Source organism: Melospiza georgiana, chromosome 5 (genome assembly GCF_028018845.1).
Source record: "Melospiza georgiana isolate bMelGeo1 chromosome 5, bMelGeo1.pri, whole genome shotgun sequence".
NCBI classification, from domain to species: Eukaryota; Metazoa; Chordata; class Aves; order Passeriformes; family Passerellidae; genus Melospiza; species Melospiza georgiana.
The window spans coordinates 3,853,264-3,870,297 of record NC_080434.1 but is presented as its reverse complement, the minus strand read 5'-3'; the positions used below and the strand labels follow the sequence as shown (position 1 = coordinate 3,870,297).

General features: G+C 41.2%; 1 protein-coding gene across 3 annotated transcripts in view; it reads right to left on the bottom strand.

Annotated features, from left to right (window-relative positions):
• Nucleotides 1-17,034, bottom strand: part of IRF2 (interferon regulatory factor 2) — a 39,222-nt gene that overhangs the window by 15,838 nt on the left and 6,350 nt on the right. For all 3 annotated transcript variants that reach the window (XM_058024246.1, XM_058024247.1, XM_058024248.1), the window contains exons 2-5: nucleotides 6,508-6,637; nucleotides 5,471-5,578; nucleotides 1,270-1,369; nucleotides 483-659 (exon numbers count right to left, since the gene is read on the bottom strand). In XM_058024246.1, coding sequence (XP_057880229.1) covers nucleotides 483-659; nucleotides 1,270-1,369; nucleotides 5,471-5,557 — 364 coding nt within the window. In that variant the 5' untranslated portion in view covers nucleotides 5,558-5,578; nucleotides 6,508-6,637. The remainder of the gene's footprint in view (nucleotides 1-482; nucleotides 660-1,269; nucleotides 1,370-5,470; nucleotides 5,579-6,507; nucleotides 6,638-17,034) is intronic.

Sequence of the window (17,034 nt, the reverse complement as noted above, 5' to 3'; positions counted from 1 at the left end):
GTGGCTTGGTTTTCCATGGTCTTTGTAACTAACAATGTGGTTTCGTGCTTTAGTGTTCTGAGTGAGTGTACTGCTCTCAAGACAGAGCCAGTTTAATTGTACCCTTGCTTGAAAAAAGATACCAAAATGTCTGCCACCATATTTTGAATGACCCCTACTGAGTTCAATGTGTTGAGCTCTAATACACTCTAATCACATTCCTTGACTGAAGGAGACCTGGGACTAAATTCTGAACACAACTCCAGCAGCTTTAACAGACAAATATCAACAGCTTGGGGGTATCACATCTCATTGATCCTCTCTTCTGAATGCAGCCCATTTTTCATACAGGTGTTCCTAAGTTCCAGTCATTTCCCAGCCAGCCAGGGCACCATGTGCAGCTTGCATTGGTGGCTTGTTGCATACTGAGCTACCTGCAGTAGGTGTTTTTCTCAACACAATGCCCTCAAGAGCATTTCATGTTGACAAGCTCTCCCCTGTACCTTTTTTGGAAGGTCTTTCAGATAAGGGCAGCATCCGGTACACCCTGAAGGCATTGTTTCCTTTCTTTATGCTTTTGTCCTTCACTTCTTCTATGTCAGGCAGGGAGTTCATAGCACAGCGGAAGTTTGCCTTCCATGTCTTTGGATCAGGTTTATCTACTCCTGACTGGTATTTCCCTGAGCAAGAAAAGAAAAGTTAGGCACATATGACATGTGATTCAAGATTTGAGGCAAATTAATAACAGCGCAGGTTAGCTTCAAGGTATCAGCCTTTGGTTCCCATGGCAAGCATTCTAACAATAGCTGAGGTTGCAAGAGAGTGCTGTGATCTCATTCTCATGCACATTTCTAGAACAGATGATGAATGGTTTGTGCTCAAGAAAGACCCAGGGCACTGCAGATCTGATGTGACTCCATAACAACATGGAAAAGCTTGCACAGCATTTACCTTTATTATGTCAGGTTCAAATCCATAGAAAGGCATAAAATGCCTAAAGGCCTATGTCTACAAAGTGCTGACTGTGCTCTACTCCTGACAGTTTTGAACCCAATTGCTAACATTTAAATCAATTAAGTTTTACTGTGTTCCTCAATGCAAATGAGTTATGGCACTTCAATTAAGCTAGAGAGTATCATAGGCCTTGAAAAAACACTTAGCCTCCCACAAATTTGGAAACTTAAGTTCACTCTCTGTGTTAATAAAAGCAAAGACAAGAAAGAAGGAAAATGTAACTTTAAAAGGGAAAACAATGTGAAAATCTGTTCTGTAAAAAGAGAGTTCCAATACCTGTGTGAATTGCCCAGTTTCTAAATAAGGGAGCATCTTTTTCAACATCCCAACCATGTCTTGCAGCATGCATCCAGGGAATCTGAAAAATCTTCTTCTCCTGGAAGGGAAAACAAACAGGAAATGCCAACACTGATAGACTTGAGGAATCTTCTGATGATTTTAAGTCACTAATTTATAAGCACAGTTTCAGCATCTCCAAGTGTTTTGCTCCCTTCTAGTATCACTGAAATCAGCAGGAAAATATCCACTGGCATCACCAAAGCAGAACAGAGTCCAAGTGTATGAAATACTCAGAAGCCACTCCACAGAAGACGAGCCGGGCAGCTTTCCGAGCTGACACATGGAACAAACATGCAGTGCTACATATTTCTAAGCTTTCATACAAAGGGTAGTTTTGTCAGCACAGACACTTTTATGGTTAGCAAAAATAGATCTGAAACAAAACAACCATAGGAACAGAGCAAAATCAAGGATTTAGAATTCAGCCAATAAATACTAGTATGGTAAAGAAAAGAGGTCTTGCAAATTTGTGTGCCAAGAAAAAGAATATATCAGCAGTAGACATCTCTCCAGTGAGGATAAAAAAACAGACATTCATGTGAAGTGACACTCATGAAGAAGTGCATTGAAGATACCTAAACACATTTTAGTTCAGAAACTTTAGACCAAAGAAAAGTGCACTTAAAGAAATGCAAAGGAAGGTTTTGTAAAAATTTGTTTTTTTAACACACAGCTAAATCAGGGCATGCCTTACATGGTGTCAGTAAAATCATTCCTCAAGGATCATGGAAGATCCCTGGCAACTATTAAAGATGATAGTTTGAGCATGTAGCTCCAGCTCTGGGGGCCCAATGACTTTCAGAGCTTGAATAACGTGTTTCCTACACTCCTTCCACAAGCACTTAGCACACAGGATACTGGGCCAAAGGATGCTGGATCAGATGTGCTTTTATGTCATACAACATGGTAATGAATTCCTTTGTCCTGACTAGAGGGCTGCTTCAGAACTCTTCATGCTTTTTTCTGCAAAGCCATACAAACTGAGCTTGTTCCACAGCACTTGTTTTTTAATCCCCTGTTGGGAAGAATACTTATCTGGCTTCACATGCAGACATCTTGCACTATAAACTGTCACTGCAGGTTCACATCCAATTATCAGTCTCTGAAGAGAAAAGTACTTCCAGGGCAAAATGCACCCTCCTCCTGCAGCAGCCACCTAAGCTATGCTGCCTGAATTTCACCCTAAAAGAACTTATTTCTCTCTACTGACTACATACAACTCTAGACAGGCAGCTCTCACTTAAATGACTGCATTGTAGATATCTGGCTGGGTGAGATGAATCTTTCCCCTTCCCCCAACAACCACTTTTCTTTCCTGACTGTCTGGTTAATATTTCACTCATGCCAAGGCTAGGTTTATTTCCCTTCCTTCCATGTGATCTTTTCTTCTCCTGAGCCTGCCTTTTGTCCTTCAACTCGTCTATAATCCTTTCTGTCATATTTGCTTGTTCAGAATTGCATTTTTCCCTTCTTGCTTGGCTTCATCTTTAATTTGGTGCAAACAATTATTTAACACGTTCCTCATTCCCCTCAAGACCTCACACTCAATATTCCTCTTAATGTAGTTACATTACTTCTGTCACATGTCTTTTGCCTCTTTACTCTTCCCTCTACGTATAAGTAAATCATCAACACAGATACTTCTTTTCCCAACTCAAAGCAGTCAAAAGAGAGCCTCAAAGCTACTGTTTGGGGTCCACAACACTACTGCATTCATCAGACCTAGAATAAGCTTCCCTGCCTTTACTCTTCATAGACTATAATAAGCATGGGAAAAAAAAATCATCACTTCAACAGAAAACAGTTTCTATCAACAAGAACTTTAAGAATAGATCAGATTAAAATAGATCATATGATAATTCAAAACCTAGCAGACTGAACAAGACTCCAGACATAGCATCCTGTCATCATCAACTGTACTCACTGCTTCAAAAGAAGCTGCAAGAACACTCAACAGCAGTCTAAGTGGCCATTACAGTGCTTCTGCTCATTACAGAAAGTTCTTCCCAATCCCAGATGTATTGAAGCACAATAATTATATGAAATTATAACACAAATTACAAAATCACAGAAGCTATGTGTATTACAATTTTATAATACACATTTTATTCTGTCACATACTCTGTGACAGCTCAGGTGTTTCTGTTTCCAGTGTTCAGAGGAACACTGACCTCTCACACTCCCCCTCCTCACATCCCTTCTGCTGAACGATGTTGTTTCACTCACAGCTCCCAGTTTTGTCTCTCTGGGAAAGTAAAGAAATTCCCTTCCTCCTTCATGCCACTCAGAAGGATAACAATTTCACCAAAGAGGTCCATAAGTATTTATGCTTTAAGCCCTGTAAGGAGGGGCTTGTTCTGGAGGTATAATGATGAACTGACAGTAGGGGAAAGAATTATGTGTCACCTGTACATGATTTGTCATTTCTAATTGAGAGAGGTTTAATTCTTTCTTCAGTTCAGAAAAAGTCCCCAAGAACAGACAGCCAATGCCAACCCAGAATGGTAATAATTTCTTTCATATTTAAACCTTATTTCCTTAAAAGCTGTGCACACACATGAGTTTCATTCTCTTGATTGTCTGACACACCTTCTTATCTAAACTGTGAACTATCCTTTACCAAACTCTGATTAAAATACTACAGCCTATGAAGTGGATTCTGTGAGTACAGAACAGGCTGTGATACACGTGACACTTCATTGATTCCATGCACAGCTTTGTTTATGGTCAGGATTTAAAGCAAAAATATAAATATTTTTGGTTTAATGATCCGTTGTTGGAATGAATGTGCAAACATTTTTTAACAGAAATGCTCAAGAGGGCAATTTTCTTGTTGAGCATAGTAAAGACAATCCAGGCTGATGCCAAATCAGAGGGTAGAAGTGGAGAATCAGAGTTTAATAAACCTCAAGGCAGAGAAATTATTTCAGGATTAGGCAAGAACACCCAGCAAAGGACAGCAGACACAGACTCTCAGTAGGAAACTTAACACCAAAATAGAGATATTCAAGGAGAAGGACCCGAACATGGCACTCAAATTACAAAGACAACAGTAAAAACCTGTCTCCTCTTCAGCTATGACCCCATTATGCAAGATCAAGGACCTACTCAAATTCACAGTGCAGCTAACTAGGGAATGGATAAAGCAATATTTATTTACCCAGCCACAGCATGAGACTCACTGATGCAGGAAATTACTGAGAAACAAGGTTCATAGATGAAATTTAAAGCACTCCTTGTCATTGCAGTCATGAGCATTTCTAGCTTTGAAAGATGAAAGAAAAGGTAGCAATTTCAATTGTCATTCTTCAACTTTAAAAATGAGCACCTGAGTACCATAGCTACTACTGCTATAGGGAGGATACCAGACTATTTGTCCTAGTCACTTAACCAGACAGGCAGTTCCTATGTTTCTGCCCCTGATTTTGTGCATTTCCACCCATTCTGATAATAAAGTAGCCTCTGTAGCAAAAACAACTTCATGCTTTTCAGTGTGGTGAATTACTCTCCTGCACAGTGCAGAAAGCATGCCACATTTCCACAATTCATTACTATTCAAAGTCTCAAATACACTCCTAGATATTAGTCAACCAATCATAATAAATTCAAATTGGGCACTGACATTTTTGAGTTCTTGATTGCACTCTCAAAGTGTCTTGAGCACTTAGTAAGAGCTCAGGACCAGAGATATTAGGTTTGAGTCAGACAGGGGAAAAGTCACCCTATTTTCTCTCGAGTTGAGAAGTGTCAGAGAAGCCACACAAGTCTGAAACAGCAGTTAATTCAACTCAGAGTCTAACACAGAAGAGTATTTTGAACACATCCCTCTGATGCTACTCGTTGAACAATGTGTTCCCAGGTTAAAAATAAAGTCCAAGCAGAGCCTCCAGAAACACTCACTTCAACAACAAAGAGTTGGAAAATGCTTTTAAATGAGCCACAAATCCACCAGGCCAAAGCAGGACGACGCTTCAGATCTGGCAGGCGAGACTGGAGGAACAGGTTCAGCAGGAAGCATTCAGCTTTGCCCTTCCTCCCAGTCACCCCTTTGAAAACCAGGAATGAGCTCATTTACCTGTGCAGACCTCAGCCACTGCTATCAAGTTCCCCTTCAGCACATGCATGCACCCCCCCTTACCTTATTCAGCCATTTCAGCCCCGGTATTCTGTTGGAGTTGATTTGTTCTTCCAGCCAGGGCCGCATCCGCATCCTTTCGACAGGCATTGTCACCCACCTGGGAAGGAGCTGCAGGGAACAAGGGACAAGGTTACTGTTTGCCAGGCAGAGCTCCCAGGCAGCTCCCCCACCTCTGCACACTACACTTATTACAGCTTTGCAGGCACTGAGAGATGGTAAATGTAAACATTATCGTAGCTCTGTGTGTGAGCCTCCCCTAAAAGCAACTTAGATGAAGTGTCCTTTATGGCAGAAAATATTCTTCTGGTACACTTGTATTAGGAGAACCTTCATCTGAAGATGACATAGAATATCAGCAAAAGTTTGTCTGCTGATACAGGTGGGATACCAGAAGTCACAAAGAAAAACACTTACACTCTTGGAGACACCTCTTTTCAGTCCACATACCTGCATTTGCAGACCTTATTTTGCCAAGGAAAAAATATGTAACGAAAGAAATAACACATGCAGGAGGCATCATTGTACTAGCTAAAATGATGCTTCTGCTAATGAAAGGGCTTTCAAATGGCAGTTTAAGTCCCATGAACTTGACTGGAATTAATAAAGGTACATTTTACATCACAGCAATTTAGCAGACCACTTTGATTCTAGCTGAGTAGTTTGACACCCTCCATCCAGCTTTCTCTGATCAATCCACTCACTGATTTTTAGCTGTTATTTTACATTTCAATGCTGTTCAGCTATGAAGTGAGCTCTTCACACACCCTCAACTACACTATGCCACCTTTTATTATCCAGTTAAGACTTAAACTGACTTCTTTTTCTGTCTCTCTCTCTCTCACACACATGCACACATGACCTCAATGCCACTTCCCTGTTTAGAGCTGTAAATTATTGACATAAGAGTCCAAAGTCTTGAACCCGAGGAAGAAAATTTTAAAAACATTAACCAACTGGCACTAGGTGCAGATTAAAGCACCACATTAAATGCCTGTTAAGCACCCTGGAACCCATCATTTCCACATTCAAGTACTTGCATTTAGGCTGCTGCTTCTCCTTGCCCCCTCTGCACTGGGCTCAGCTCCTTCCTCTCTCTTTTGCTCTTCACATCTGTGTTCTCTGCATCATTTGTAACTTCTCTGCTCCACTGTTCTTGTCACCTTTGATCTTAAAAATAAAAAAGAGAAAGAAAAATTTGAAAGCACACAGGAATGGCACAAATGTAAATGGGTTTGTTCTCGCTTCCTATGGGAGTACGGGCATGGGACAGACTAACAATTAGGCAGTACCAAGCCCACACCCAGCACAAGAGGAAGAAAAACGTTCAAAGTTTCCTCTCATTGCTCTGAGGACATGTATTTCCTTGAAACTAATAAGGAATTAAAATCTGAATGTAACAATAAGGTTCTTTGATGTGTTCAGAGAATTTACCAGCAGCCATGCTCACACTAATCTCTCAGCCAACATATTAGTATTTTGTTTACTACTCTGTGGAGCTGGTCACTCATGCTTCAGCTGCAGCCTCTTGCAGTAAACTACCAATTTCTAAAATAGCTCAGAAAACGGCTGCAACTGCTCAGCTCCCTTTCAGGTTCGCTTCAGATATGAAAAAACAGCCAGCCCCAGGAATCCAACAGCAGACAAGCCCTTGTGCATATCCCCTCTCTGTGTAAGAGGGAAGCTCTTTTCTGGAAAAGGGTGATGTGGGTTCAACTTTTTTAGCCCCCAGGATGGTGGCAAACAGCCACTGCAACCCCCTCCCCTTGGAACCAACAATCCTCATCCAGGTTGCAGAATGTGCTCAGGAGATCTCTACCATCTTCCCCTACTACAGTTTGAGTCAAAGCTGAAAAATGAAAATGGCAATGTACTAAAAACATGAGCAAATTTTTATTTGTCTGACAAGGCAGAAACAATTATCTACAACAGATGCATTTCTTTGTAAGGTATCTTTGAGTATGCGTGCACTTTGAGACAATTCCTGGAAACACTGTGCATGAGGTTCAACACCCAATATAAATGTTCCCATTTAGCAGTCAGACTCATCTTCTGGGTAATGAGCCCCTAAGACAAATTTCAAGCCCATCTGAACGAACAACTTAGACAGAAGGCAAAAAAGTCATCTTGAAAGCAGCAGCAATGGATCCCACTTGGGACAGACAACATGGAAGAAAAAGAAGCTGCCTTTGCACAAAAGCAATACATCTCAGGAAATGAGAAAGCTGCCAACAATTGCTACCACAAGGAAGCCAGTCTTGCCCAAAATGGCAGAGTTGAGCCAACCTGTCTTTTCCCTCCCACATCCCTGCGGGCTTCCCCAGCTGCTCCTCTCTAGATGCTGCTGAGAGGTGCTCATCTCCTTTTTGTCACCCTAGGGTTCCTCTGGGATTAGCAACTGCAGCTGTCAACACACACCTTTCCATCCATCACCCACACCAAGACAAATTAATCCCAGGTAATCAGGGGAGAAGTCTGGCTTGTGAGAAGAGAGGAATGGCTCCCAAGACCTGTTCATCTGAAAGTAAATTCAAACCCAGGTAAAAATAATCCACAATGATGTTCAGCTGGAGGGAACAGTGAGAATCTTCTGGAGTTACATCCTTCACAAAGGAGCAAGCAGAGCTGTGCTTCTGCTCATCAAAACACATTCCCTAACCCATGCTCCTTTAAGAGCACATGCTGATGAAAATAAAGCTGGATGGCATCAGAAGACATTCCCAGACCTATCTGCCTCAGGACAGCAATGACCACAATGGTGCTAAAATGTAGCAGGGTTTTTACCAGTTGCATGTTAACAAGATTCTTTTGATGAAAATACCAAGTCAACTCTACCCAGTAATTGCCTGTGGGAAATGAAGGTGCCTTATCTCCATCCAGGGCTGTCAACTGCATGATTTATTTGTACAGAAAGAAACATCAGCATCTGCAGTCCCTTAAAAGAAGCTCCTGTCTGTCCATAAATGGCATTACTGGTGCACTTGAAGCCTTATTTCACTGACTCCAGGTGGGAGGATCTGGAGTCCATCTTTCAGTGAGTACAGATTAAATCACCTGACTTTAAGAATCATTCCAGTTTGTAAAGACATTTGAAATGCTCCAAAATAGGCAGCAAATACATGTAAAGTTTCAGAGGCCATTGCCTAACACCACGCCAGCTTCACCATCCATCAGGATATATCAATTATTAAACAAACCTACAAAGTCAGAAACTAAGGTAGGCCCTACAAAACAGCAGGTATGCCAAGTTTCTTGCCAGCCTCTCTCTCCAGTGTTTACCCAGCTGAAAGAAAAAAGGTAGAAACAGTCAATCCTTTTAATGACAACAAAGCATCAACAAGTATAATCTGGAGCTGGCTGTAAAACCAGAAGCACTTACCCACCTATCTCCCACTCCTGGTCAGCCTCAATGGTGCAGTTCCCCTGCACATTCACACTTGGAAGAAGTTACATACATCTGTTGGAAATTTTTGTACCTGGGCCAAGTGCATGCCTAACAATATTTTCAGAGATGCCAAGGCATCCAGGTCCCACTGGCTTCACTGCTGTAATCTCCTGTGGGTACCCATCTGCTGGCCCAAGCCAACCTCTCCAGAAGCCTGGTTACTTTTGGCTGCCTGAACCTTCACCCTCTGGTTAACTAGGAGAGAAATGGGCTAATGTCTGCCTTGGGTCACTTGGCACCATCCTCCTCCACTCCGCAGAGACCATGGATGGAGGCAGGGAGAGGAGCAGAGCCGGCTGGGAGGAAGGAAGGAGCAGAGGGGAGGTGCTGCTCCTCCAGTGGCAAAGAAGCACCTTATATCCATCACCCTTCAGTCCCATCCCAGTTTTGCTGCATGCTAATGATACTCTTTACCTTGTCAGCCTTCTGAACAAGTCCAGGAACTTTGCAGGCTTCACAGGAAAATTATTAATATTCCCAGAGACCCAAACTTGAAGTCTTTCTGGCACTATGTTGATAATAATTCCTGTTTGTTTTTTCTTCTGGTTTCTCATGGTGGAGGAAAGGAAGACTAATCACCAAGAAACACAGTTAACTGCAGATGGGACCTTAGAAAGCTTTTTTTCACTCTATCTGAAAAGAGGAGCTCATTTAAGCACTGTAAGTAAGACTACCTGCTAGGATATCACTCTACAATTCTTAGTAAGACATTCTTAGTAATGACAGCCAGTCTTCAAAAATCAGCATTTTTAATTGTGCCTCCTACAAATGTATTAAGACTGGTAGCTCCAGAAATTAATTTCCTTTTCTTGCTCTATTTTAACCACTTGTCTTAATATTAGAGGGGACCACAGTCAGGGGCATTTGCTGTTTCAGAGATGGGAGCTTAAATACATCGATGGACATGAAGACATCAATAAAATTATTCCCAAACCAGTGACAAGTGGGCAAGACATCAGCCCCAGCTCACTGGGATTTGCATAGAGGGGGAGCCCACTGGGAACCTGTGAAGAGCCATTCCCACACAAGAAGCATGGCCCATGGATTGGCTGCCATCACAGTTTATGGAGGGATTATTTTGATGTTCTCTGAAGCTTTAGTTACTGCACTATTCCTGCTAGTCCAGTGGTCAGTTCAGCCTATTTTTTGCAATGAGAAACTTCAAGAACATGGTGAAGGCTACTCCCCAACAAGGTATAAACTGGTTGTAATATGCATATACACATATTTTCACTCCATAATGATTGATAAAGAGCTTGCAGTCCCTCCCTACTCACCACAAGAACATTCTAGTAAGTCTGACTTGTTTTTTCCTTCACAGAGATAACACTCCTGCCATACAGAAAGTGTAACCTTTGAGAATGAAGAGCTCTTCACTAGAATTACAGCAGCTGTAGACAGAAAGTGAAAGCAATGGCATGGCAGGCATTACATCTGAGCAGTACACAATGTTCTCTTTCCTTCAGTTTCACTCTGGTAGCATCTGGATAACTGAAAAGGCACAAAGGTTATCCCAAAACCACAAACTAATCTGTATCTGTGGGTACTTTCTTAAAAGTATATTCCTATGGAACAAAAAAAAAAAAAAAACCAAAACCAAAAAACCTCTGGAAAAGCAGCTCTTCTTTCCCTATCATAAGGTACCCAGTTAAAAGATTTGTCAGTATATGGAAATATTCTTAACAGCTGTGAAAAGTTATGGTGGGACAAGATCTTGGAGGCACATTTGTGAAGCAGGACACAGCCTCTGCTCAAAGCTGTGGAAAAACATCTGTTCCTCAGAGGATATGTGCAGAACATTGCATGGTATCAATTTATCTTTTCTCTGCAAATACAGAACGGGTAATACTATTTTTTTGAGAAGCTATCTTTACTTGTGCTTTGCTGATAAACTTTTAAACTATTCCCTTTGTTTACTAAGGCTGATGCAGTCAAGAAAAGCATCAATCACCCCGTGTGACCAAAGAGATATGCTGAAATGAGACCATATGCTAAATTTAGGATTCAGAGAACTGGGTTCTGTATTTGTGTCTCTGCCAAGACTGTTCCAGCATACATGGAAACATGATCTTTTTTAAAGAACAGTACTTGGAGCAAAATTCTGCTCTTTGGTCACAGACTGAACTCTGCTTTCATATAGGATTTTGCAATATGACCACCTTTTTCAGCTATTCTGCTGTGAATACCATTTTCAAACATTTCACCATCTGTACTCTGAGAAAAGCCCTGCTTAGAAGTCAAACTCACCAGAGGGATAGAGCCTTCTCTCAGGTAAAAAACCTGTTATACTCATCTGCCCAGAAATACTTCAGAAATGTGAGACTGACACTGAAAGGAAAGCAGAAATGCACTTTACTCAGTTGCTTTGATGTGGACACCTGAATTCCCCCTGCCTGCAGTGTGTGGGGAGACAAGACCTCTGCCTGGTACCTTTCCTATCTGCCATGAGGTGGAGGAGGCTCTTACCACAGGTGCTGCAGAACATGCCTTCTTTCTGATAATACCAAATTATCCTACATCTGTTTTTGGAACCAATGGCAAAACACTTCATTAAAGAGAAGTAAATGAGGAAAAGTGGGCATTGCCATTCTTAGAGGTACAAGGGTTACAGGTTCAAAGTGAAATCCTCACTTAGAAATGAAGCAAGAAAACCCATAAAAACCAGTAATAGACATTCTGGACTCATAGCTAGTTAGAAAGCAAAACCTACACTCTCTGGTCTTTTAACTGCATGTAATGGTGCCTCTTTTTTCTTCACCATTATTCTGTCAGTGATGCCTGATGAACAGGGAGAGATGGGGAGACAACATTGGCAGATTTGTTTCTCACTAAGCACCTCTTGCTGTGAGCTCCATTAGAGTGTTCACCATGGCCAGTCTGCTCCACAGACCCAGTTCCTGTGTTGGCTGTAACACCTTGATGCATATTGTAGCCACAGCAATATCTTTCCTGCTTTTCCTAACGTTTTGGTGGCAGCAGAAAAGACTGTGTCCTTCCTGTCCTTCACCAAGAAAGAGTTCACTGCAGCCAGGAAAGGTGGTACCTTATTTACTCTGGTGCCTGCAGGAAGGACATAACTTCATCAAGAAAGGCTAGAAAGCCAAGAATTGGAGAGCAGGCAGGATGGGAGAGCACAGGTCCTGGGCAGAATGGTGTAAGGCATGGCCTGGCCATTAAGAAGAACCTGTACAGGCAGCCACCAGGCAATACTTCACCTGCTTCCCTAGATTCCCAAACAAAACATGACAGGGCTACAACAGGACTACAGCTGCTAAGGGGAAAGCTTTGTGGGGTGAAAGAAAACCTGGGAAATCGAGCTCTCCATGACAGATTCATGCTAGCAACAGCTACCCAACCTTCCAAGGCCCTGCAATGCAGTGTCCAGGTTGTGCCCACCTCATTGCAAGGCAGATGGAGGAAGGCATTCAGCATGGACTCCTCTCCTGCTGCTGTACCCAAGAACAATACATAAAGTAGAATGAAGAAAAGCACTTTTATCCTCAAGCAACAGAGGGCAAAAAACAACCAACCTGTCTTTCCCTGAAAACAAAACAAAAACCAAAGAAAACAAAGGCAAAAGTAACTTAAACATGTACTGAAATCAGCATTACAGACTGCACGTTAAACACGCCCAGGAAAACGTTCTGTGAGAACTCCTACTGTATATGGAGTGTGTTTCATCAGCCCTATAGCATTTCTGTTCCACCCAAAGGGTGTTAACATGCCCTGGCTGCGATTCAAATGTTACACATCAAAACACACTCTTTCCTTTGGTTTCCATGCACAGCTTATTCTCCCTCAGCAGCAAAGACATGAGTTGTTACTTTGCAGTGATCTCAGGCTTCATTAAAGTTAGCCCTTGGATTTGCAGACTAGAAGTTCACCGAGGAAAATCCATCTTATTTTAATACAATAAACCCAGAAGGTTGCTCTTTTTTTGCTTCTGGACTAAGCCATGATGAAGCAAGGCTCCAGCCTCTCAATCCCCACAATGAAATTTCCCTTGTGATGGCTCTACCTATCACAACACTTGAAGAACACAATGTCTGTGGCTGAGCACATCCACTTCTCTGGCACTGCAGCAGCCTACATCAGCTGGGAATTTGGGCCAGGCTTTTAACAGAGTGCTAAAGATCATCTCCACAGTATCCTTGCCACAATGCTCATCTACACAAGCATGAATGTCTGCTAGTCTGGTGACAATACAAAACAATTGCTTTCCTTTCAGCTTTACAAGAATACTTTGTTTCCTGGAGGTTTCTTTCATTTTTTTTCCTCAGGTGTTCAGGGAGTGAAGATAGGAGATGCCAGAATCTGCTGGCATCAGGATGACAACACATCTTGCCAGCTCCTCCAGGAGTCTCAAAAGCAGTCATAAATCGATTATTTATAATCAGTCCAATATCTGATTAGTTTTCTTCTTAAGCTTTGCGTTACATCTGACGATTGACCATGATTTGTCCTCAGTATCTGGGATTTCTAAATATTTTTCTCTCAAACGCTGCCTAAAAGAGAGATGGTGACTTTTCTGTACTTCACTCAGACAAGTTTGGGAGGGACTAGTTTACAGGAAGAGATTTGTTGTCATGGTTGTCAGGGAGTAATTAATTCCTTGCATTGGAGAGTAGTTATCCTCAAAATAATCAATTTTAGTCTGGAATTAAGCACTCACATGTGAATCCACTCCTGAATACCCACAGGTAATTGCTGCTCCTGCTCAGCTGTCATTTGGAATCCATGGAAAACAAACTCTGTGTGTTCTTTAAAGCTCAGGAAAACTCAGCACTTGACGCCTGATTCATAAAGAATTTTCCACCAAGGTGAAAACTAGAAGGCTATTAAAGCTCAAGCAATTATAAACAATCACTTCACTGATGCAACTCGATGACATGGTTCTGTTAGACCCCTGCATTCTCATGAGCTCCGTGACTAAGTTTACAGGAGACACCCCTAAAACTCTTAACAAGCACTTTTACTACTTGGATCCCTCTGAAAGCAGTGGGAAATTGTGCATGCACATACCTGCAGGATCAGAACTTAAACTGAGAGTACCTTTTAAAGCTGGACTTTATCTCAGTGTCCTCCCTAACATTCCTGTGCTAAGTACAGCGTGAGTGCCTTATAGGGTGCTGTACATTAGAAAAGAGCCATTGTAAAAGAAAAGTGCTCAATCTCATTGTTCCCACACTGATGGCTTGTGAGGCTCAGACAGGATTGCAAGAAGTCAATGATATTTTGGAGGCACTCATGGATGCAGAGAAAAATTATTCCTGACAGCAAACACTGAGAAATGTGTTCAAGGAAGAGTTTTCACATTCACTGGCCATGACCTGCACCTGATATAATCCACCTTGCTTGGACTGGGCTTGCTTCCCACAGCTACCTTTGTTTGTATAACATACTGTTCTGCAACACGCAGCAAGAACTATTTGCACACTACACTAAAGTGTGATTTAATATTTGCTTAAAGCTTTCATTTTATTGTCTGGGCAAGGGCAGTTTCTACCACTGAAGTTAATAGCTAACCCACAACTCTACCTCTGCTATCCAAAGTTGTAATTGTTAGCACAGCACCCAGATCCAGCAGCAAAAGGCATAAACTGCCTCTGCCTAACTTCACTGAGAGAAGCAAAAGCAGCCCTTTCAACAAAGCAATTTCTCCAATACTTCTAAGAAAAGGTATTCAAGAAAAGTATACACTATTTCAGATTTGTAAAAAATACTCTTATGATTACTTAGACACTTTCTTTACAGACAGATCATGGCAGGCACATACTTGGAGGTTGAGATCCTCTGAATCACCCACTGTGAGCTGGAAACATGTCTGTCACATGAACTTATTTACAGTTACAAAAATAGCACCATGAAAGACACAGATGTGTTGAGCACAAAAAAGAAATTGAATTAGTTATTACAGAGATTCTGCTGGACACTGGAGAATTTAAGAAAGAAATATCTTTCTCTTGTACACACAGCTGAAAGAAGTGCACTTAAAGTGTACTAAGCATTAAATGCTTGTACTTATGCTTGTTGAAATGATATGACCTAATGCTCTTTTTTCTAGAAGTGCTACTCTTTCCTATGCCACAGGACACACAGGATATGAATAGCTAATAGCATTGGTTACAAATGCTTTTAATTTAAAAGTTTTGTGTTGACCGCAGACCAACAGCAATTAGCCTCACTTTGTGATCTGCAGCAGCTATTTCCATCTTGGAAGTTTCCTAAAATACTACTGAGCTAGAGTGAGGCAACTCAACTCATCTTCATTTCTCATCTAAGCTGCATAAATATTATTAAACTAAACAAAGTTAGACTTCTTCATATTCTCTCATCAATCTCAAATCTGAGAATTGTTCTGGCATCCAAAAAAAATTTGTTTTGTATGCTTGAATGCAATGTGTTCAAATGTGTGAGAACTGGACCTCTGGAAATAAAGCTTTTCATTTCACCCCAGCACAGCATTAGCAGAGCAGAGATTGTCCAAGCTTCTCATCAACACCCAACCTTTTTTTCAATACAGCCCAGGAGCATGCATCTCTAAATAGGAGAAGGAGAAATGAAATCTCAAATCTAAATAGGAGAAGGAGAAATAAATCTCAAATTAATGTATTTGAGATTACACAGCCATCCAACGTTTGTCCATCTTCTGACTAATTCACCAGGTAGTTCTCAATGTCACAAAGTACATTCTAGCTGTTGACTGATCTGTGGAAATTGAGTGAAACCATTCACAGTCATTTCATATCATCAGCAAAACTGATACTGGATTACATCTTTTGGTTACCGTTGATCTGGCCCTGGTCTAAGTGGACGACCTCAAAGGTGAAATTAAAAAAAAAAAAAAAAAAAAAAAAAAAAAGCCAACCATGTATTTTATACCCAATTTTATTAGCAACTCAAACCTCAACAAGACTAAAGCTCGAGTGCTCTGGCCAGCTGAGTTACTGACTCCCTTTCATCGTCCTGGATGTCATCACTTCCACTGTACTCCGTGTACATGTTTGCCACAATTTCAAAACAGCACTTCTGTTACTGGGGAAGACAGCACTTCCCATATTGCAGGGCCTTTGCCCAGACCTCTGGCTGTGAGAATGGTACCTGGATAAACCAGGAGTGCAGCCCCTACCCTCCATTCTGTAGTTTGCTAAGGGAGTGCTGCCATGCAGCAGTCTAATTTAGATGACAGATTAAATAAATGGTAAAACTGAACTAATTTTTCAAGCTCTCATGCTTCTTTGCTCTGTGCTTATTTCATTTTTGCCAACTGGGAAATGAAAACCAACGGAGTCGGTTTCACTTTTGTTTATATTTGGTTTCAATTTTATCCTCAAGTTTTGCTTTCATCTTTTTCATGTAACACTGTCGGGATTTCAAATGCTGCAGGCAAACTCTCAGTAATTTAAAAACACTGCTCTCCTATCCTGTCTGTTTTCTTATTGCAGAATTATTTTTACCTTAGATAAACTTTTTAAGATGCTGTCACAATTTTAGAAAGTGTTTTGCGGCAGAGCTGTTTAGTTTTGATTTTACAGATTTATATGCCTCATCCAATTAAATACTTCACTATTTTCCACTTGATTCATGTCTCAGTTGCATATAAAGTCCTGAATACAGGAGTCAACAAAACACCTTAGAAGACAGCCAGTACACCAAATGCACAAAAGCCCACACCAGGCATGAAATGTGTTATACATATATGTATGAAATGCACATAAAGAGCTGAATTTATTGCTACCTTAATTTATTAACCAACAAAGGCAGTGTCTTGCTTAGATAAAGCTGTAAGAGGCTTGCCTGGAATGCTGTCAAGCAACATGCAATATCAACAGAAATATCACAGTCCAGGCTTTGCCTTCTGTGCCCTTATCAGGCCCTTCAAGTCACATATATCCCTCCATATGTATGAGAAAGCAGAACTTTACCACAGGTCACACTTTTCAAAACCAAATGCGTAAGCAACCCTTCCTTCTTTTGTGCTGCATTAATCTTAAGCATCTAAGTCTTTTAAAAGTACTTAAAATAATTTTACAGCAAAAGGGAAATGGTTGGACAACATCCACTGTCACGTGCAGTTCAGAACAAAGGAAAAATTTAACTAGTTTTGACACACCTTAATGCC